We start from the raw sequence: 23,430 nt of genomic DNA, 5'->3' as shown, positions 1-23,430 counted from the left end.
ACCAGTCTCACATCCATTTTATGATACACGTACAGTATACAGTAAACCCTTGCCATTTGCAGTTTTACAGTTCGCAATTTTGATTATTTGCGATTCATTCCCTAAAAAAATAAAGTAATAAAATAGAAAAAATATTTGTTTTGAGATACAAATAAATTATTTCTGTATTACATAAACAGTTCCTTCCTTTCTTATAATCATCCTCAGGGTGACACCATTACAAAAATATATATACAAAATTTATTATTTTATGATAATATTTCATTAATCTGGCACCAAAGGAACCTAAAGAATATGGGAATTTTAGTAAAATTGCATACTGTTCTTATAAAGGGGTGGGAAATATCCATTGGGTTCAGCTCAACCACCCGCCCTACTCCTTCACAAATACATATTTTAATTCCCTTTGCTCTTCATTTTTCTTATTTTATGCTTACTGTATAGTATATTGTATGATTTCATGGTTTTATTTATGCCTTTCACCACTGTACGTGTATTTAAAGAAAAACATACTGAAATACCATTTATGGTTGTGTTTATGGGTGACTCTCACATACAATATGATGGCTGCTAATACTATTCACAGGGGTCCGTGGCACCTAACCCCACAAATAGCATTTTCTTGAGGACTCCTTTACTCCACTGGTATATTCCATATCCTTTTTATCCCTATATTAGTTTTCATAATTCCCATAGTACTTAATGATTTATCTATATTTCTGAAGACATGTTACTAATATCAGTGTCTCTTCAGGTTTATGCTTGCCATACAAAAGTGTTTGACTGCAGACCAGACATATATAACTATGGCAAAGAGTCTTGTGGCCTCCAATTTCCCAGGCAAGATTCTCAGCTTACTTGCTGCCATGATTGTATATCACATCAGAAATTACTCAAGGTATGCTTGTGATATATAATGTACAGTATATATGAGGTAATGCGGTCTCCTAAACAGGGGCGTAAGTGCCAAATGTGCAAATTAGAGACGGGTCTCATTTTCTATTTTTTGTCGATTGGTATACAGTGAAACCTCGTTAATCTGTATGCAGATGATCCAGATGTTGCTTAATCCATATCACATGGTGAGCTATGTGTCGATTCCTGGGCCTTCTACTTCTTTCCACCTTGGTTCTAGACATAGTGGTGTGTCAGATCTCAGTGCTGTTACTGCACTTTCTCCGGAACCTCCTCCTCAGATTTTACAATCTGATGTTTGTGATCAAGAACTCTAAGTGTTTAAGTGTAAATCTTTGAGATAGTGACTCAAAATTAGTGTGCAGTGTAAATAATTTAGTAATACAGTACTGTAGTTTGTGATAGTATTAAATCAACTGCCCCACACTACTGTACTTACCTTATCTGACTCTCCACTACCTTTAGGAGCCCTTTAGAATTAAAGATAAGGTTGTATTTAAATACACAATCATCTTTATGTATTTGTGTTTTACAGGTTAATATTGTTTGTTTCATTACATCTGTCAATTTGCCATATTTTTACTATGTAGTAAGACTTTATGCTTTGAAATTTGCAATTAATTTGAATTAATGAGGTTTCATTGTATGTCTTATACCCATAGCTTACTCGAAGTCTGTGAGAGCTAGGCTTGAAAAAAAAATTTGCCAAGTTCTCACAGGGCTACAAATCCTTGAAAATTTTCTATATCTCAAAATGTCAGTCTAAACTACACAGCTCGCATGGACAGATTTTATTGCACATCCCTGGAATGTTTCCGGGTGCTGGGGAAAGTATTCTGAAAATCTTGACTACGCATCTTGCATGGAGAGACACACGCCACACGGGTATTTATTTATGCAAACACTACTGTACACGTACAATATATTGTAAATAAAACAAAATAATGTATTCTACTACTGTATTGTACGATAGTATACTCTACTCACCAGCAGATGCCGTCGTCTTGTTTTTGTGATGCAGGCAGGCCAAATGTTGATATGATGATATAGGATGGCCTACTTTGTCCTGTACCAATTATGTGGCAGCTGATCATATACTGTTGCTCTCCTCTCCCTCCATGAAGCAGAGAGGCAAATCAAGAGTGACAAATGTCTTCCATTGCCGACAAAGTGTTGGGTCGTGGTGATGACCAGGCATGTAGTAGTGTTGATGGACAAGGTGATGAAGAGGCATGTGTTCTGGTAAAAGGGGAGGAGGCAGAGGATGTCAGTGGTGGCCATAAAATTCAGGAGGCCATCTAGGTATGTCCTCACCTCTCTGAGACTGGTGGTGGTACTTTCCTCTAGTTTTCCTCTCTGTCGTCCTTATCCTCCTCCTGTCCTTCTCCGTAGGATCTGATGACACCTTTGTATATTTCCTCCTGGGTGAGGGCACCATAGCCAGGATTGTTGGTATCCACCTGCAGCCACTCTCTCACATCCTCCATGGTCACAGCAATGTCACCATTGTCATAGAAAAGTGTGTAGGCCTCTCCCACTTCGAAGCCCTCAAAGTCTGCATCCCCCTGCAGTAAAATAGCTTCTGCGGCGGCAACGCAACCACCACCATTCAGGAGCCTCTTCTACACATTCCTGTGTGTCATCTCCATGATCTTGTCCCAAGCTGCCTTCAGGTTGAACACTGCATCTCGGATGTTGTAGTCCTTGATGTTCTTCAGTGTCTCTAGTCCCCTGGTGTCTTTCTCCCCTCTTTGGCACTGGTTCCACCACCAGAATGTCATTTATGAGGATGCACCTGCAGTGTAGCTTACAGGCTAGAATGATGCCCTGAGGGTAAGCAGGCACATTGTCAAGGATGAGCAAAGCTTTGACCTCTCGCCTAGGAATGTAATTGTCTGACAGCATGTACTCAAATGAATACATGGTGGAACCAGCCTTCAAATATTTCCTGGGTGAACCAGGCTTTTTTGTTGCCACACCAGGACACAGGAAGGCTATCCATTGAATTGTGCAGCACTCTTGACCTCTATGTATTTCCCACCATTATTGGTGTAATTTTGTGGAAGCTAGCAGCATTGGCACAGAACAGCACTGACAGTTGCTGCTCGCTGGCCTTGAGTCCAGGGGTACTGCTCTCCTGCCGGAATGCCACAGTGTTGTTTGGCAGGGACTTCCAATAGAAATCTGTCTCAACCACACTGTATATACATTTCGTACTTCTTGATGTCATCGTCATGGATGAGTTGGTGCCACATAAGCACTAGCACTCTTACCAGCCACTCACTTGCTGCTGATCCCATGCTGCCTGTAAAACTTGTAGTCACCCAAAGCTCCCATGGAAATTGGGCATATCCAGCAGTGTAGAAAATTGCTGAGTGGCATCATGGAGCTCAATGGTGTGAATAGGAACACCAATGGCTCAATGCTGCTTGTACTGTACCAGTTATATATTTCAGCTCTACTTTGTCATATTTTAAGGTGTTTATATGAATATGGGTGAGGCTACTTTCCTCACCTGCACCTAGCATAACTTTCTGTTCTTGCCTCCTGAACTTTTGCTTGGCATGTTTCACATCGTGGATGGTTGACATACCCCCATCCACCTCCTGCATCAACACTTTCACCTACACATTTTTCTCAAGTTTATTGAGAAAGTCCAATTTCTCCTGAAAGGGCAGTCTTTTCATAAGGCCTCTCCTCAACTCCTTGGTGCCCTGGGTTTCTCTGTATCTCTCAACATTGTACATGTACAACAAATTACAGTACTGTACACACAAACACTACACATGAGGCAACAGTACACAACCACTCTCCACTCTGCTATGCTCGGTACTGTATGTACGGTGCTTACACTAACAATGATAAATTACAGTAAAGTATACTGTACACAGTAATCACTGTTTATTTCTTAATACTGCTTTAATACTGTATTCTCGGTTGACTGTGTCTTGGTAGAGTAATGTACAGTACATACTGCACAATGCAAATTTATGCAAAAACAACAGCGAGCGTTGGAACAACCTTGTACAATGGCAGCGAACTATGAACCAAGCTGGGATAAGCATCAGCCTATCAAAGACATCCCATGCAATCACATGACAGCATTAGCCAGTCGCAGGCTACAAGCCTGCAGCCCAAGTTACCCAACTGGTTAGCCACCCACGCATCTGAAACATGCAGAAGTATCAGAGCATGATGCAATCTTTTGGAAGTCCCAGAAATTTTTTCTCATGCTCGTATTTTATCTGGGAAATGTGTGTGATTCCATCCTGAGAAACTCATTCCCATACCTGGAATGGAGAGATTATTCCAGAAAATGTGCATGATTTCATCTTCAGAAACATGTTTACATTCCTGGAACGGGGTGAGTTTTCGCGGAATTTCCCGGAAGGCTCGAGATCCAATCCAGCTATTGGAGAGTTCTTTACAATGCATCAATATTTATTAATTTGCATTTGAGGAATTTGTCATTACATATTACTTTGAGGTCAGTTTGGAAAATAATTTAGCCTTGTACTCTTGATGTTCACCATGACCAAGGTACATTACCGTCCTTTTAATGAATTAAGTATCATATTTTCAGGTACAATCTTTCATCTGGTGGATCTGCAGTTCGATTTTGGCTGCAGCTTCTTATAGGTATCCCAGAGTGGGTACATGACAGCTCTGTACTCTTTTTACTGGATACCATTTGTCAACAGTCATTCACACACCCGGCTTGCTGGCAAGAAGTTATAAGAGGATTCTCCGAAGTCATGAAAGTAATTCATGAGATTTAAGTATTATTTTATATAAAGTCCTTTTAGTAAAGGAGACAACACTGGAACTTATTATTTTTTTAAGTTAAAAATAATTCTCCTGGAGTGAAAGACTTGGTAAACTTTTGTGTCAACGGTCCATACATCCCTCCTGCATCAACTTCTTCATAAAAAGACTAACTCAAGAACTGCTGAGTAGTGTTTTAAATCCCACCATCAGATATTTGAGTCTTATACTTTATTCTTTGTTATTTAGACCAGGTAATTCAAGTTGATATTGAGCAGTATCATATTTTCAATCTCATGCACTGCTGTTATTTCTGTACAGTAGTGTATATGAAGTACATAATTCACAATTAGCAAAATTAATCTTAGTTTATTTTGTTTGGTTATCTACCAGTATATAAAAATTGTGTGTAAAGCATGTAATACACATAAGCTTGGAAAGTATTGTTTCCCACAAAAAAAAAATTACATTTTTACATTTGGGGACATTTTATTTTTCGTAGAAACTTAACTCCCATTTATATAATGGTAGTCAATGGAAACAATGGCTTCAATTTATGAAAGGTTTCTCAAGAATGTATCTGTTTCATAAATCGAATCACTCCTATATGTATATGTTGTAAATTACAGAACTTTAAAGTTGTAGGGCATCTCACTTCATTATAAGAGGAAATTTCACACTTTTCATTGTAATCTTATCACATATAGTGACAGTCAAGTTTTAATCTCTCCCACTCCAAAAAAATTGCTGGGATATATAAAAGAGTTCCATCCAACTGTCCACAGTACTTGAGTTTTCCCTCAAGAACATAAATCAAAATCACAACAAATACAGAGGTTTCACAAAATTCTGTGTATTGTCAATAAAAATGATACGTCTAAGTCACAATATTATTTCCTTAGCAGACCAGCAGGAAATGAAGATGACTTTGATTTTTTTTTATTCTTAATTGTTCAGTATTTTGTTTAATTTCTGCATGGAAGTAGGTCTTTTTGATTAAGAAGGAGCAGTACCAGTAATTTGTAGTCAGGATGGCAGTGATCCATATTTTTTAGATTTCATATACAGTATTTTATCCAGAAATTCCTGACCTTAATTTACTAAAATTTGAAATTTTTTTGACTTACTCATAATTCTTGATTAGAACCTTGATTATCATTCACTCACACTATTAGTGGATCTTTGCCAATTTGTAGAGAAATTCATATACAGTACAGTACTCTCTTAAGACTAATTGCGATGTCAGCTGTTACAGTATATGTAATCATTAATAGTACAATACACGCAGAAATCATTTGAAAATCCAGCTCATAATCTCCTCCCCGACTTACGACCTACTCGACTTACGACCACCCGCACTTACGACCTGCCTCAGTCGTACCAAAATTTTGTCAAATTACGTGTTATCGAGTCTCAACTTCAGTACACAGACAAAATTTTCGTTTGTAATTCACTTTAAAATGGCTGGCAAGCTTAAAAGTGAAAGTTTTGTGGTGCTGAGAAGAAAAAGAGAAGCCCATTTTAGATTTTCTATGTATTATTTAAGCATTTTCGACTTACGACCTGGATTTGGGTCCCTAACCCCGTCGTAAGTTGGGGAGGAGCTGTACTTAAAAAAAATATTCTTACTCCTTCGTTGTATTTTAATAGTTGCCCCATAGAGTGTTTCCTGTCATATATGGGGTTCTCGTTATAAGTGGTCAAATAATTGTGGACCTACACGTATAAAGTCCCTACAGTTAAGAGGATTCTAAGGCTGAAATCCGTCAGTCTTTGGGGGAACAAGTGATTGACCGATTGAAATTCCCGCCCGTCTCCCCTTCTCTTAAAAGTCATCCTTCTCACCCACACTATTCATGCTCAGTACTGCCTGTGTCCACAGGCATTATTTTGAAGTGCTCCAAGAACTATAATTAACAACTTTGTTGTCTCTGGTGGACTATTTTTGTAGCCATCAGTTCCAAACCAAAGCAAGGTGGTGTAGTGGCTAAAAGGAAGCGCAGTAGCTATGGGATGGATGTGGAATTAGAAGTTACACGTCCTAAGAAAAGTGACGAGCAATTCTCAGTGAACCACTTTCATTGAAATGAGTGCACGAGTCCATGGTTAGGTTGCTTGCGCCCCATCAACAGACCAATCCCAAACGACTTTTATGTCCAGTATACTCTCGATTTAACGGAATCCTTTATTTTTCACTCGATTTATTGAACTCACTAACCCGAGATTAATTCCGTTAATACGCTCACACCTACGGAGACACCTCAGTCACATGATATGTACATAGAAACATTATTCATAGCTTACCTTAAACTAGGATTTTTTTTTTTTCTCAAAATTTTTTCCAATTGACAGCCGCACTCTTTTGACTTTCTCCCCCACACCACTTCCTTTCCGAGACTTCTGAGAGACTTTCAGCATGATGTCTAAGCTCCTCCCCGACTTACGACCACCCGCACTTACGACCTGCCTCAGTCGTACCAAAATTTTGTCAAATTACGTATTTTCGAGTCCCAACGTCAGTACACAGGCAAAATTTTTGTTTGTAATTCACTTTAAAATGGCTGTTAAAAGATACCTAATTTAACTTTAGGAGCGTCACTTACATTGTGATGGTCCTAATTAGACCCTATTAATTTTGGGGGGAATTGACTCCTGTTTATAAATGGTTTCATAATCAGTGGCTTTTTTCTGGTCCCTTTTAACCACTTATAGTGAGGACCCCTGTAAAAGGATATGTAAATATTTGAGATGATGAATAATTAAATAAATGTCCAGTACTATATGTAAAAAAAATTTGTAGAAGGGAAATTAGATGTACAAAATAAAATAATTTTGACAAATAAAGGATGATGGAACAATGCTGATATAGACTGACTTTCACATCTAATCTATAGATGGTACAGAACTGTATTAAATGTACTGCCTTCTTTGAATATTTTCAAGGTTCAGTATTCAGTGTTATAATAACTATTTGAAATGTGTTCCAGAGCTCTGAATGTCAACAAAGTGGTGGGGGAGGTGTGATTGGTTTGCTGTCTTGGTTAACAGCAGGAACTACAGCCCCTCACTCCTTGCTGGTACGGCCTTCTGCCCCACAGTTCCCGTGGTTCACGGTGGCTGTCCTCATGCTAGAGACACAGCAGGAGTTATCCTCAGGGCTCTGGAAGAACCTCTTAATAGAATTATTTGCTAAGCCACAAACTACACTTGAAGAAGCTCTTAAGGTAAGATGTCTGGTATTTTGGTTGCAGTTGAATTGCCGAAAATGTGAAGTACAGTGCTCAAATAAATTATCAGTAGATTATATTTTTAACAGATTAAAATTATTATGAAGCTAACTATCAATGTACCCTATCACTGTACCCTATCTTACCATCTTTTCCCAATTCAGAAACCAAAAGCCACACACACACACTGTAGGAGATATGGTAGTAAATTTACTTTATATCTTTGAATTGTTTGAGATATCTACAGTGGAAACTATTCATTTATTATCTAGATGTATCCAGCATCTGTTGTTCAAATTTATGGATAATGGGTAGGTGTTCTATTCAGAATTTCTTTCAGAGACTGGTCATTGAAGATTATCTTGCTGGACTGGAGGGTTACAGACCAAAGTGTTTCAGTAATACAATACAAGTTTTTCAGAAGGTTTTAGATGAACCTGTACTGTAATACACCTTATTAATCTTTTTACTTTCCTTCCCATTATTGTGTTGGCAATTCTTTTTTTCCTACATTTCAGTATTGCCTCTTGCTTTCTTCCTTCACTTTTTTCTGAGTTAATTGTTCTTTTCATATTTCATTCTACTCACTTGTTTTATTTATTTTTTATTTTTTTAATAAAAGCAGTGTAGTATGTGATTACACCACTTTAATAAAATCAAGCTACTTTTAAGTCAATTCTTTTTAATACTGTACAGTATAGTCTACCCTTGTCAGATGTGGGAGTTACATTCTTGGAAAATGGCATTTGACAAATTTATTATCTTATGGGAATACTGAATAGAATTAAAGAGAAAATGTTCTTGGACACTATATACAGTGGTTCCTCGGTTAACAAACACAACTTGTTCCACAGAGTCGTTCGTTAACCGATAATTTCGTTAACCAAATCTATTATTTCAAAGTACTGTTTACTGGTAATAGAATTAACAAAATATTAAATATAAACGAAATACAGTACTGTACTATACAGTATACTGTACAATAATAAATAAAAAAGCCGTTTTTTTCTAAAAACCAGTTTTTGTGATATAGCTCTAATGCGACTTCAGCAAATGCAACCTAGGTATGTTAATTCCTAGCTAATTCGCCAGGCCAACATACAGTACTGTACAGGCAATTAAAACATCTAATAATTACTTAATAAGTAATATGAGGAGGACACGTCGCTACCTGGCATTTAATTGCTATTTTCAAAGTCCTTCCTTCATCTCGCCCTTATGTGCAATAGAATACTGTATTTTAACTTACTTTGAGGTGTGTATGTCGTATTACCAGCAGCTTTGTATACAGTATAGTCTCGATTTACGTGGATTTCCTATACACGGTTGGTCATTTACGCGGCACCTGGCCAGACCGGCAATTATTAGTTATGCGGTACATTCCATCATTTACGCGGGAAGCGGTGTGGGCAGGGTGCGCACTAGGTCGCCCAATCAACAAAACATTACCGAGTTCTTCACCCGCCACCCACCACAGCCAGACCAGGTCAGTGATAGTGAGGATATGGACTTTGAGGGGTTTGACAAAGAGGCCCTGCAAGCCTCTGTGGTGGATAGTGATACAAGTGATACAGGTGAGGACCAATAATCTGTCCTCTGCCTCGGAACCAACCCCCATCCCCGTGTGCCCAGCCATCTCTTCTACTAACGTAAGTGTTAAAAAACCTAATATTATTGATATTTCTCTTAAATATTAATTGTGTGTGCATACCATCATAAAATTAAGATGTTATTTTTACTTTAACGTACGTATTGTGTCGGAAAAGGCGTAGTCTGGGGGTCGGCCCAGTTTCTATTTCAATTAATCCCATATGTTCTGTTATTTCGTTTTCGCGTTTCTCGTTTTACATGGACCTCTACGGGTTTAATTGACCGCGTAAACCGAGACTATACTGTACATATCAAACAGCTGAATGTAGAGGCAGTTGATGATGACGTGCCATATTCCTTACAGAGTGCATTGGTTCTAATGCGTTCTTCATGTTTCATTATAATTTTTGCTCCGTATATTATCAATATGTTAACTAAATTTCAAAATGACCAATAACTTTAATGTAAAAATGCAAAAAATATTCAAGAGACCAACAAAATCGATGTTCACTCCACTGTAAACAAAGTTAAACTGAGAAGTGTTATTGGGTGATTCAATCAGCTGATGGGTGCACAAAAACTGTTTCCTGTACTGTATATATTATCAATACTGTATGTTAACCAAATTTCAGAATGACCAATAATTTTAATATAAAAAATGCAGAAATATTCAGGAGACCAATTTTCTTGATATTTACTTCACTGGAAACTAATGTAAACATAGAACCAATTACTGTATTGGCGGACTAGCCGATCAGCTGATGTGCACAACGAAACGTGTTTGTCGTAAAGATTTCGTTAATCGAACTGAAAATCCTTATGGGAGCTAACTCGTTAACCGAAATTTCGTGAATCGAACCATTCATTAACCGAGGGACCATTGTATTCCAAGAAGCTATACATTTTCTTGTGATAAAATACATGAAATTGAATAAGAATACTGTATTAATAAATCAAATAAGTGTAGAAGCAATAATAATTAATGAAGCCAAAGAATCATAAGTACAATAATTATAATTATTTACATGATTTACCTAATGGCCACCTACTTAACATGCATTATATTTAGGTGTCATTTTAATTAAAGGGTAATAAACAGGAATGATGATGAAATTACCAAGAAAAAGAGATTGATTTTGAACTCTAGCTTATACAGTATATACTATTATTGCATGAGATAGGGTAGCACTGACTTATCAAGGTACAGAACTGCCTGACACAGATGCTTGGTGACAAATGAATTTTGCTCAAGGCCACTTGCAGTGAGGGCACTGCCTTAAAACTTATATATATTGTGGGGATGTTTAGCAACTGATATGTGTGTGTGTCAATGAGTCTGCATACCCAACTAAGCTTTACATGTACTGTACATACAGTACTGTAGATAGAAAGGACATTAATTAGATATGGCCTTTATGCTATTTCCAGAAAGTAAGCGATGATCTAGGCCTTGGGCCAATCTCCTCCAGTCTGCTGAGCATTTACCGTTGGGGTCAGCAAGTAGTGGACTTTCCAGCTGACCATCCTGCCCTCCCAGTCACATTAAAGATGTACTTCACACTACACCTAGCTCATGTTCCTCCACAACCTGGGTTAGTCCTCACTATTATACATCTGTAAATCAAGAATCCCACCTTAAGTTTGATATTTTGTTGTGAGTCTTGTTAGGATCATTGTAATGCAATGAAAAGTCCTCTGTTGAAATGCACTGTAGATTATATGATAAGAAATTGTGACATACAGTAAATGTTTAACAAAATATCAAGTAGTTAGATATAAAAACTGGCTATGAGAGTGAAAGCTTCCCTTCATATAATAGATGTAAGTCTTCCAGACAGATAAAGAAGATATTAGTTGGTCCAAAAGAGATACTATATAGTATTATGTAAGCAACAGTATACTTACTTCCAACACAAAGATATCCAAAAGTACACATGATGCTATGGTCTAAAGAAGAGAGAGAAGTGTTAGAGATCTGTTTTTTAAAAGACAACTTGATATGAACTTACTGTGATCAAAAACAATGAGAAGTGAGGGTGTAGACAAGCCTGATCCTATAATAATGTGTAGGTTAATGGTCATAGTATGTAGAAAGTGGTCAAGAAATGTGAAGTAAAAATTGCTTCAAGTGTTACAGAAGAATATATTTGCCAAACTGGTAAGATATACAGGTTGAACCTCAGTTTACTGGCATTGACGGGACCTGGACTGTTCCGTTAAATCGAAGTACAGTGGTCCCTCGGTTAACGAGCACAATCCGTTCCAGCATGTTGCTCGTTAACCGAAAAACTCGTTAACCGAAACCATTTGTTTCAATGAGTTTTTGGGTAATTGGTTCCAGCTCACAGAAAATTGCCTAAATTCAACAAAAAATGTAAAAAAGCACACTTACTTTGAGGTGTGTATGTAGAAGGCTCCTGGATGATGATGGTGATGATGGGAATTAGAATGGGGATGGAGGAGAAGGGAGAAGAGAAGGCATTGGGGTGGAAGAGAAGTCACCCCATGGCACCATTTCACCCATAAAATTTTAGTTCTCTTGGTGTAATTCAAGATTATTTTCTTTAAATCAATACTGCTTTGCATTATATATTGTCAATATGTCAAATAAATTTCAAAATGACCAATAATTTGCTTGGAAACACAGATAAAAAGCATTTAGTTGAAGAGAGTCTCAAGCAATATGTTACCTCCACTGAAAAGAGAGAGAGAGACTATTGTCTGTTTGTGTGTTAACAGGCTGGATGGCGTGCCCGAAACTAGTTTCTTTACCTTCAATTATGTTGAATAATTGTTAAAATGACTAAAAAATATTAATATTAAACTTTTAAAATTATTGAATAGTATAAACTTATTGATATTTACTAAAATAGTAAGGAATTTAAGCCCTAAAACTGATTACTGTATTGGCGGACTAATACTACAGCTGGTGGACCGCCAAATGCAAGCGAAAACATGTTGAGGTCGGCTTGTAAAAAACTCGTTAATCGAGGGATTGCTCGTTAACCAAAGTTAAGAATCTTATGGAAGGTAACTCGTTAACCGAGGGATCACTGTACCTGTATGGGCGGGAGGGCATATCTGACGACACCATTGCACCGAGCATTTTTCGAAATTTTTGTGATTCCCTGATTTCATGTGCTTACAGTTTTCCATTCCCTTTGTGTCACTCTCCACATAGTGCTTCAGGAGTTTATCTTTCTGCTTCTTTAAATCATAAATTGTTGAGGAACAAACACCATAGAGATCACAAAGTTGACGAGCAGACGCTCCACAGTCTAGTTTCTGTAATATTTCAACCTTCTGCACATTGTTCTTATTTTAGTCACTAGCAACTCCAGTAGGGTTTTCAGGTCATTAAGAGGCCATAATTGATGCTAAGAAAGTAGAAATTTAAGGCGTCACATGAGACCAGCACCGGCTGGACTTCAATGCCAACAAACGTTCGCAGTGGCACGGGAACGCCTTTAAATGCGAATTGCCAGTAAATGCACGGTAAAGTTATTATTGATGATGTTAAAAAGGTAACTTATCAGGTTTCTTGCATCTTTGCTTTATCCTTCAGGATTTTTTTGCAGGCAATATGAATGCAGTAGTGTGGTCTCTCGGTTCTATCAGGGGCTAGTCAATTCAGCATTCCTTGGAAAGATCAAAAAGAAAGTTGCAAGTGCTGTGGAACATCATGAATCTTGCTTAAGACTGGAACCAGAAGATGAAGAGGAAATCCTAGATCCTCAGGTAAGGTGTCTACCGATCTGGTTACTTACACTTTTCGTTACATTTGCACCGACGCTTTCAGGGGTCGTACTAGGGGTTTAACCCTTTACAGGGCAAAGTATCCTTTAGGTACCGTATATACTCGTGTATAGTTCGAGCTTTTAAGACCAAATTTTTGGGCCAAAAATTGGGGGTCGTCCTATACATGCGTAATAGTTTTGTTAGGTTGAACCCGTGCATGATGGGAAGGGCGAGGAGCAACTTTTAGCTTCAGACATGAAAAATAATTACCATTTACTGCCAGTAAACAATGGTAATGTAAAATATGTACCAATTAGTAATGAAAAGTTGTGCAGTTCCTTCAGCAAATGAAGCTCACCAACTTACAATAGGCTAAATTACCTTACAATGCGCTTTCAGTAGTCTATGTTGAAGTCTAAATTACCTTACAATGCGCTTTCAGTAGTCTATGTTGAAGTCTTAGCACAGGCTAACTTATCTTATCATATACGGTTTCACAGTTCTCAATGATCTACAAAAAATACCGGTAATAAAAACCTTTTCTATATTTCACACTTAATATAATACCCGGTAATCTACTTCAACCTCCTATTGTTTACAATGACGCATGACGCACCACCAGGTGTTGAGTGTATCAGCTAGACGGTACACGTGTTTTTCGAATCGTTTTCAGTTAAAAAACTGTTACATCACATGTATATTTTACCTTAACTGTGCCTGAATGAATATATACTAGGAAATAAATAGTAGTTTTGCTGAAACGTGATGTATTTCAATGTAAAATAGGATAAAATACATGACGAAAACAAAAGACTTTACCTAAGCTTCCGATGTTCAAGAGAAGTTACTCGTACTGTATTACAATAATATTCTATCCTATCATTAGCCTTATAATTCCACAACTGAAAACCATTCGAAAAGCGATTACGGTAACATCTTTTGAACGAAAGAAAGAGAAAGTCATTGCGTTCGTCACAGGTTTATCCCACTTTCCACTGTAATACGCACATCATTTCAGCAAAAATATTACATTTCCATGTTCTCAGAAATAAATGGTAGTTTTGTTGAAACGTAATGTACAGTATTTAATATTAAAATGCAAAAATAGCTATAAAAACAATTAATATACCTGTAATGTACTGGCTGGCATCTCGTCCCTGCTCCCGCGTCCAAGGTCACCACTCCTCCCAACTCGCTCCCTCCTCCTCCACCTCCTCACCATCACTACTGCCGACAACAAACACAAATGTTTTGTGAATAACTGCACCTCCACTTCCTATGTACAGTACTGAGCTGTACTGTGCTGTGCATTTTTACAAACAATAAACATGGCAAGAAAAGCTATTAAAAAAAAAAAGAGATAAAAATTTCACTTTACTGTACAGTTCCTATCCTCGGCGACAGGACGGGTGTCATCGGGCTCATCGTCACTCAATTACAAAACTGGTGGTGAAGCAGGGGCGACGATTGATTCAGCTGCTTCCTCACTGCCGCCAGTGATTGATGGTGTTAAATCTCTCCTTCGGTGATCAAAGAACATGGTGATGGGGAGTTGTCGTTTCTTTCATTCATTTCTTCCATGATGTTTTTGTATGGAGCGAAAACGTCATCCAACCCTCGCATGAATTTCAGGGCACGCACCATGGAGGGGTCCATACTATAGGCCAGGTTTTTCAGTGCCTCAATATTCCTGGTCATCTCCCCCAACTTCTCCAACATTATTTCTTGGTGCTCTTCCTCTTCCTCATCCTCTTCCTCTTCCTCTTCCTTGCCTGAGTCTACTAACTCCTGTAGATTCTCCTCGGTCAGCTCAGTGTCGTGCTCTTCAATTAGCTCCCAAATCTCGTCCTCTGCCATGTCCTGGAAGCCTTCAGCAGCCACTTTCCTTGACAGTGCCAGGGTCTTTCTGAAAATTTTAATTGAAATCCATCAAAATAATTTTCCTTGTCATCGTCTTAAGCACCAAACAGCTCCTCCCAGTCTTCTCCTTGAACAGGGCTAGAGGGTACGTGTTTTTCGAATCGTTTTTAATTAAAAAAATGTTACAGCACATGTATATTTTACCTAAACTGTGCCTGAATGAATATATTCTCAGAAATAAATACAGTAAAAGTCCAAAAATCCGGATGCCAGAAATCCGGACCACCCGAGAATCCGGACTTTTGGAAAACTAATTAATATTAGTACGCATTATTATTATTTTATTTATTTTATTTTTTATTTTTATTTTTTTTTTTTTTTTGTTTTTTTTAGCGGGCTTTTGTGTGTATGTGCGCATGCGTGAGCGCCACAGCTGCACAGCGACAACAAGCGACCACGTGGTCGCCACTTTAAAACGAGCAATCAAACTGTGACAACATACCGTATATACTCATCTATAACCCCCCCTCGTTTATCGGTCGACCCTGATTTTTTGACCAAGAAATCGTTAATTTATGATATTCCTCGTTTATAGTTTGACCCACGTTTTTGAGGGTAAGGGAACAACAAAACCTTCAGTAAAAACGCTCTACGTCCTATAAACTGAAACACGAGTGCCGAAGGCAAATTGTTTACCATTTATTATTACGACACTTTACACTGAAACGCGGGTAGTTTCAACAAAAATATTGTATATTTCCATTCAAGTCAATTAGGAGGGAATATTATTGTAATACAACAGTTTTTTAACTAAACCATTCGAAAAGCGATTACGGTAACATCTTTTGAACGAAAGAAAGCGAAAGTCATTGTTTTCGTTAGGATTTTATCCCACTTTCCACTTTAATACGTACGTAATTTCAGCAAAAATATTACATTTCCGTGAATGTATTATATCAAGCACAGTATAAATAGAATATCATTGTAATATATCAGAATTTTAACCGAAAATTATTAAAAAAACGAGTTACATCTCAAGAACATCGGAAGCTTAGGTAAAGTCTTTTGTTTTCGTCATGTATTTTATCCTATTTTACATTGAAATACATCACGTTTCAGCAAAACTACTATTTATTTCCGAGAATATATTCATTCAGGCGCAGTTTAGGTGAAATATACGTGTGATGTAATAGTTTTTTAACTGAAAACGATTCGAAAAACACGTACCCTCTAGCCCTGTTCAAGGAGAGACTGGGAGAAGCAGTTTGGTGCTGCAGACGATGACAAAGAAAATGATTTTGATGGATTTTAATGAAAATATTCAGAAATATAGCATTGTAGTATTTATTCAAGTCATTTAGGATAGAATATTATTGTAATACAGTACAACAGTTTTTTAACTAAACCATTCGAAAAGCGATTACGGTAACATCTTTTGAACGAAAGAAAGCGAAAGTCATTGTTTTCGTCACGATTTGATCCCACTTTCCGCTGTAATACGTACGTCATTTTAGCAAAAATATTACATTTCCGTGAATGCATTATATCAAGCACAGTATGAATAGAATACCATTGTATTGTAATATAACAATATTTTGAGTCCTACTCTTTCCATTTACAGATTACTGTACAAGCCCATAATAATGGCTCCTAAAGTAGATAAACTTCGTTGTGTGAAGAGAAAGAAGAACACGTTGAAATTGAGTGACAAACTTGAAATAATTAAGAAACTAGTACGTGGTGTGAGCAATACTGTTCTAATGGAAACATACGACATTGGAAAGTCTACAATTTATGATATAAAAAAGGCAAAGAAAAAAATTCTAGAATTCACAGCTTTTTCATTAAAACTGCTCATTTTGATAAATGAAGCATGCTATAATTGCTAATGAATAAACTATCAAAATGTACCTGTTCATCTCTTCTTTATTCCTCCTTAAATTTGAATTTTAAAAGTACTGCCTGAGAATCCGGAAAATCCGAAAATCCGGACCGACCCAATCCCCAAGCAGTCCGGATTTTTGGACTTCTACTGTAGTAGTTTTGCTGAAACGTGATGTATTTCAATGTAAAATAGGATAAAATACATGACGAAAACAAAAGACTTTTTACCTAAGCTTCCGATGTTCTTGAGATGTTACTCGTTTTTTTAATAGTTTTCGGTTAAAATTCTGTTATATTACAATGATATTCTATTCACACTGTGCTTGATATAATGCATTCATGGAAATATAATATTTTTGCTGAAATTACATACGTATTACAGTGGAAAGTGGGATAAAATCGTGACGAAAACAATGACTTTCGCTTTCTTTCGTTCAAAAGATGTTACCGTAATCGCTTTTTGAATGGTTTAGTTAAAAAACTGTTGTATTACAATAATATTCCCTCCTAATTGACTTGAATGGAAATATACAATATTTTTGTTGAAACTACCCGCGTTTCAGTGTAAAGTGTCGTAATAATAAATGGTAAACAATTTGCCTTCGGCATTCGTGTTTCATGCACGGCGAGCCTCAGCTTATAGGACGTAGAGCGTTTTTACTGAAGGTTTTGTTGTTCCCTTACCCTCAAAAACGTGGGTCGACCTATAAACGAGGAATATCATAAATTAACGATTTCTTGGTCCAAAAATCATGGTCGACTTATAAACGAGGGGGGGTTATAGACGAGTATATACGATATTTTATCTTGCCTAACGTCAGGTGATTTTATTCAGCTTAAGGGAGTCCCTGCCTGCTAAAGGGTTAAAGTTGGCATACAAGGATTTTTTAAGCACATGCTTTAAATGTCTTCTTTACACACTGACACATACAGAATCCAAAAACATTATTGTGCCAATTTTGAACCCTGCTATGAACTCTTATTAATGGGTTATATTCTTTGACCAATTGTGATATGTATACTACTAAATACAATCTGATTGTCATATACAGTGGTCCCTCGGTTAACGAGCAAAATCCGTTCCAGCAGGTTGCTCTTTAACCGAAACCATTGTTTCAATGGGTTTTTGGGTAATTGGTTCCAGCTCACCGAAAATTGCCTTAATTCAACAAAAAAGGTAGAAAAGTTCACTTACTTTGAGGTGTGTATGTAGAAGGCTCCTGGATGATGATGATGATGTGAATTTGAAGTAGGAGGAGAAGAAGGGAGAAGAGAAGGAAGTGGAGGTGGAGGAGAAGAATTTTACTGCTTCTTGGAAGGTGAGTCACCTTCCATGAAAATGTCAGGGACCTCTGGACTGACAGATTCTCCACCATGAACATCCTCTCTCCTTCTTGAAGTGGAAGGCTGAGGGATAGCATCTTGTTCCCTCTGCCTTTTACTGAAGAAAGTGTCAATTGTGGTCTGTGGGGCATCTGTCCTCCTCACCATTAACTTATGTTTAAAGGAGACCACTGAGTCCTCAACATGACACAAAGTTAGTTCAGTTTTTTTCACTTGTGGGTGCTTTGAAGCCAGTTCCCTGAACTTCTCCCAGTGGTAAATCACATCTTTCAACTGTTTAGCTGACATATGGTCATCACTTTCAATTTCCTCCTCACCACTGTCAGCCTCTACCTGTAACATCTCATCCAGTTGTTTCAAGTCATCAGGAGTAAGTTCCTCCTCATGAGACATCACAAGCTCTTCCACATCCTCCTCCTCCACTTCAAGGCCCAATTACTGACCAATGGATACAATCTCCTGGTCCAACTCTGTTTCTTCCTCAAATCCCTCAAAATCATGGACTACTGATGGTCACAGTGCTTTCCATGAAGAATTGAGGGATCTAGTGGAGACTTCTTGCCATGATGACACAATCAATTTTGCAGCCTCCAGGATGTTGAATTGTGTCTTCCAGAAATGTTTCAGTGTTAGTTCAGGATCATTGGAAGTTGCCTGATGACACCTCCTAAACATTTTCTTCATGTACAACTTCTAGAAGTTGCTGATCACATTCTGGTCCATTGGCTGTATGATTGATGTAGTGTTTGGAGGCAAAAACGACACTTTCACCAAGTGAAATTGATACTCCAAATTTCTGGCAAGGTCAGGGTCATGACCAGGAGCATTATCCATGAGGAGAAGAGCCTTTAAAGGGAGTTTATTGGTGGTTAGGTAGCTCTTGACACAAGGGCAAAACACATCAACATCCCATTCATTAAATAGCTGTCTTGTCACCCATGCCTTACGGTTGGACTTCCAATAAACTCCAAGCTTTGTTCTTACCACTTTCTGTTGCTTGAACACCCTGGGGTTTTCAGAGTGGTAGACAAGCATAGGCTTCAGTCGGAAATCCCCTGAAGCATTGGCACCAAGCAATAGAGTGAGACGGTCTTTCATGGGTTTATGCCCAGGTAAAGAGGCTTCATCTCTGGTGATGAATGTTCTTTTGGGCATCTTTTTCCAGAACAGCCCAGTTTCGTCCACATTGAACACTTGCTGTGGAAGATAATTTTCTTCTTCCATCAGTTTTTTAAATTCATCTAAAAATTTTGCTGCCCCTTCCTTATCAGCACTAGCAGCTTCACCATGCCTAACAACACTGAAAATGTCACTTCTTTTCTTAAATTTTTCGAACCAGCTTTTGCTGGCCCGAAAATCTTTAAATTCTGTGCCTGAAGAACCAGGTTGATCTGTCTTTAAATGTTCATAAATTTCCCTGGCTCTTTCACAAATGAATTCAGTAGAAACTGAATCACCTTTCATCTGTTTTTCCCTAATCCAGATGATAAGTAACCTCAGTTTCTGCAATTAGGGATCTACATTTAAACACTCTTGTAGATTTGTCTCTCACTTTCACTTATTTAAATTTGTCTTTCTGTGCAAGAATTGTCGACACAGTTGATGTCGACATGCCATATTCTTTGCATATCGCATTTTTTCTAATGCCTTGTTCATGTTTTTATGAATTCCTGCTTGGTTTGGATTGAAATTGCTTTTCTTGATCTCTTAGGCCCCATGCTGGATTCAAACAATGTCAACACTTGCTTTTCAAAGTTAAACTTGCTGTAAATAAAGAATATTTTCTTTAAAATAACACTGCACTGCGCTATATATTGTCAATATGTAAAATAAATTTCAAAATGACCAATAATTTGCTTGGAAACACACCAAAAAAGCATTTATTTGAAGAGAGTCTCAGGCAAGATGTTACCTCCAGTGAAAACAGAGAGAGACTAACGCCTGTTTGCTGTGTTAAGAGGGTGGATGCCACGCATTAAACTAGTCACTTTACCTTCAATTATGTTCACTAATTGTTAAAATGACTAAAAAATTTAATATTAAACCTTTAAAATTATTGAGTAGTATAAACTTCTTGATATTTACTAAAATAGTAAGGAATTTAAGCCCTAGAACCGATTAAGGTATTGGCGGACTAATACTACAGCTGGTTGACCGCCCAGTGCAAGCCAAAACTTTTTGAGGTCGGCTCGTAAGAAACTCGTTAACCGAGGGGTTGCTCGTTAACCGAATTTAAGAATATTATGGGAGGTAACTCGTTAACCGAAATCTTGTTAACCGAGGCGCTTGTTAACCGAGGGACCACTGTACTGGTACAGTATGTACTGTACTGTATTATTTTAATTTTAAATTTAATCAACACTATTTTTTAACAAGTACATCATACATTGATGCACTTTTGTTGTGTAATGCCTGAGTATTTGCAGATCTTATTGCATTGGGATTATGGTTTCCACATCTTGTTATGATATCTTTAAAAATGCAAATAGTAATACAGTAGGTCTTGAGTTATAACTCCATTTATGTGATATGTGAAGACCAACTTTCCTAGAGAATAAGATATTTTTTAGGTTAGCTGTAGCAACTGATATGCCATTACAGTATGCCACAAGCCTCATTGAGTACAATAAGTGTTCATTAGTCATGACATTTCTGTTGCTCATCGGTGAGTTGGTATGAATATCATTGGATAACATCCTTGATGTTTTATATTAGGGACCAAAAAGATATAGAATCAATCTTATGGTTGACATTGTAAGTCAATGATACAGTAATTCAAAGACTCATCTTTGATGGGGAATATGAGGAAGGCTGACTGATGTTTGGGGCTCTGTTATTGACTGATGATGCATAGAATAGAAGAATTTATATAGTACAGTTCATATGCAGTCATTTAAACATAATGAAGAGAAGTGATTAGTTCACCAATACAATAAAACATATGTGAAACCAAGGTGAGTATTAATAGTGTACAGTATTGGTAGTGATTTTACCTTCGTTAAAATTAACTGGTGAATTATACAGTAGTTCCCTGTAAGATGTTTGTTCATGTGAAGGGGAGGTTTGTTTGTTATGCTCAGTGGCCATGAAAACATTTTAATGTAGTTTTTCATATCTTCGAGTAAGTGGTAATTAAGTTAGTACCATTAGCAATTTTGGAGGCAAATATATATTTAATGTACAGTATACATCATTACAATGGTTAGATTGTGGCTATAGTAATGATTTAAGAATAGCTGAAGTCTCAGTATCTTGTGAAACAATTTACTTTTATTATACAGTACAGTATTACCCCGCTTTACGTGGTTTCACTTTCCGCGATTTCTCATTTACGCGGTGCCTCGCCAGAACCGAACTTTCACTTTCACCGGTTCATCTACCCATATACGCGCAGAGTGTCCGGCTCAACGCTATTTTTACACTCGCCCCACCCGCCTACTCCCTCCTCCTCCCTCCTTCCGCTTCCGCCTGGACAAGCCGCGCGGTAAGGTTGCGCAGTGTATGTCTCTGTTGCGTTATCACTGACGTCATATGACGTATCGGACTGTGATTGGCCATGCATCCCTACCTCCCTCTGCTGCTAGCTGTAATTGGTTTAAAGCACTGGTTCCCAAACAGGGGGCCATGGCCCCCTGGGGGGCCATACAGCAAAATTTAGGGGGCCATAAGCTGAGGCTATGTACACATAAAAATCCCAAGCCCCACCACACTAGAACAGCCAGTCAGCAGCTGAGCCAGCCAGAGATATGGATTGGGAGAGGGGGGCCATGGATAAGGATCATATATGAAAAGTGGGTAATGATCAGAAAAAGTTTGGGAACCACTGGTTTAAAGTAATATGACGTGTCCACCCGGGGAAGGGAGGGAGGGAGGAAAGACGACGCTTGACCTAGCCGCGGCAGTTTCATCCCTCCAGGCCACACCGTGTATACGTGCATCCATTGTTCTGTGAAATGGCTTCCGCCGGACCACCGCCACCAGAGAGGAACCTTTCCTTAACTGAACCCAGCCGCCCTAAGCCAAAGAAGATACGCCATTCCCTAAGGTACGAAGTGAAATACCAGATCATTCAAGATTTGGAGAAAGGAACACGTCAAGCTGATCTCGCGCGCCAGCATGGAGTGAACGAATCTATGATTCGTACTATTAAGAAGGATGCAGCCAAGATCAAAGAGCACATGAAAATCACAAAGTCTGCAGGTGCTTCAATGATCAAGTATTGCCAGAACAAGGTGCTGCTAAAGGTGGAAAATTTGCTGGTGAGTTACTTGATTCCTCGGGCGCGACGCAACATGGCGGTGGACACGCGATCCACTCAAGAGTACGCACGTGAACTTTACGCAGCAGTGTCACGTAAGATGGGAATTACAGAGCCCAAACCCTTCAATGCTTCCTCTGGTTGGCTGCATAGGTTTAAGAAGAGGAACAATATCACCAACATCAACATTGGTGGTGAAGAAGCGAGTGCTGACCGTGTGGCGGCTAGAGATTTTCCTCCGTTCTTACGTGTCCGGCCTTTTTTGGAAAAAGCTGCCTACCAAGACCTTCGTTGTCCAGTCTGCCAGCAAGGTTCGGGGTCGGAAGTTGCAGAAGGAGCGCATCACCGTCCTCTTTACCACCAATGCCTCCGGTACCTGTAAACCAAAGTTATCAGTGATTCACACAGCCCGCAAGCCACACGCCTACAAGAATATGGACATGAACAAGCTTAATGTCCACTGGCTAACCGCACGTAAGGCATGGATGTTCTCTGCTCTGTCCCTCTCCTGGTTTGACGACTGTTTCGTTCCAGACGTCAAGAAATTCTGCGAGCAACAGAATGTTCCATTCAACATTTTGTTGCTCCTTGACAACGCACCAGGACACTCGCCCCTATTTATGGATCGTCACCCCAACATAAAAGTGGTCTTCCTACCTCCCAACACTACGTCATTAATCCAGCCCATGGACCAGGAGTTAATCTGCAATGTTAAAGCTGCATACTCGGCAAAGAAATTCAAGCTCCTGAAAGACTCTACCAACACCAAGGATGAGTTGCGTAAGCTGGGTGACACCGACAGCGAGAGTAAAAGCGACGAGGACAAGGAACAACAGGTGGTGACTTAAG

At 38.4% G+C, this 23,430-nt stretch overlaps 1 protein-coding gene across 4 annotated transcripts in view; it reads left to right on the top strand.

Annotated features, from left to right (window-relative positions):
- Nucleotides 1–754: 754 nt before the first annotated feature.
- LOC121860494 (ectopic P granules protein 5 homolog) overlaps nucleotides 755–23,430 on the top strand; it is a gene marked incomplete at its 5' end in the record, with an annotated part of 61,169 nt that continues 38,493 nt past the window's right edge. For 2 of the 4 annotated variants that reach the window (XM_042357660.1, XM_042357669.1), the window contains 5 exon segments: nucleotides 755–898; nucleotides 4,499–4,676; nucleotides 7,668–7,904; nucleotides 10,926–11,089; nucleotides 13,076–13,235. In XM_042357660.1, coding sequence (XP_042213594.1) covers nucleotides 755–898; nucleotides 4,499–4,676; nucleotides 7,668–7,904; nucleotides 10,926–11,089; nucleotides 13,076–13,235 — 883 coding nt within the window. 4 annotated transcript variants of the gene reach the window in all.

Source organism: Homarus americanus, unplaced genomic scaffold, assembly GCF_018991925.1.
Source record: "Homarus americanus isolate GMGI-L3 unplaced genomic scaffold, GMGI_Hamer_2.0 scaffold20021, whole genome shotgun sequence".
In the NCBI taxonomy this organism is placed as follows: domain Eukaryota; kingdom Metazoa; phylum Arthropoda; class Malacostraca; order Decapoda; family Nephropidae; genus Homarus; species Homarus americanus.
This window is presented reverse-complemented; position numbering and strand designations above follow the sequence as displayed.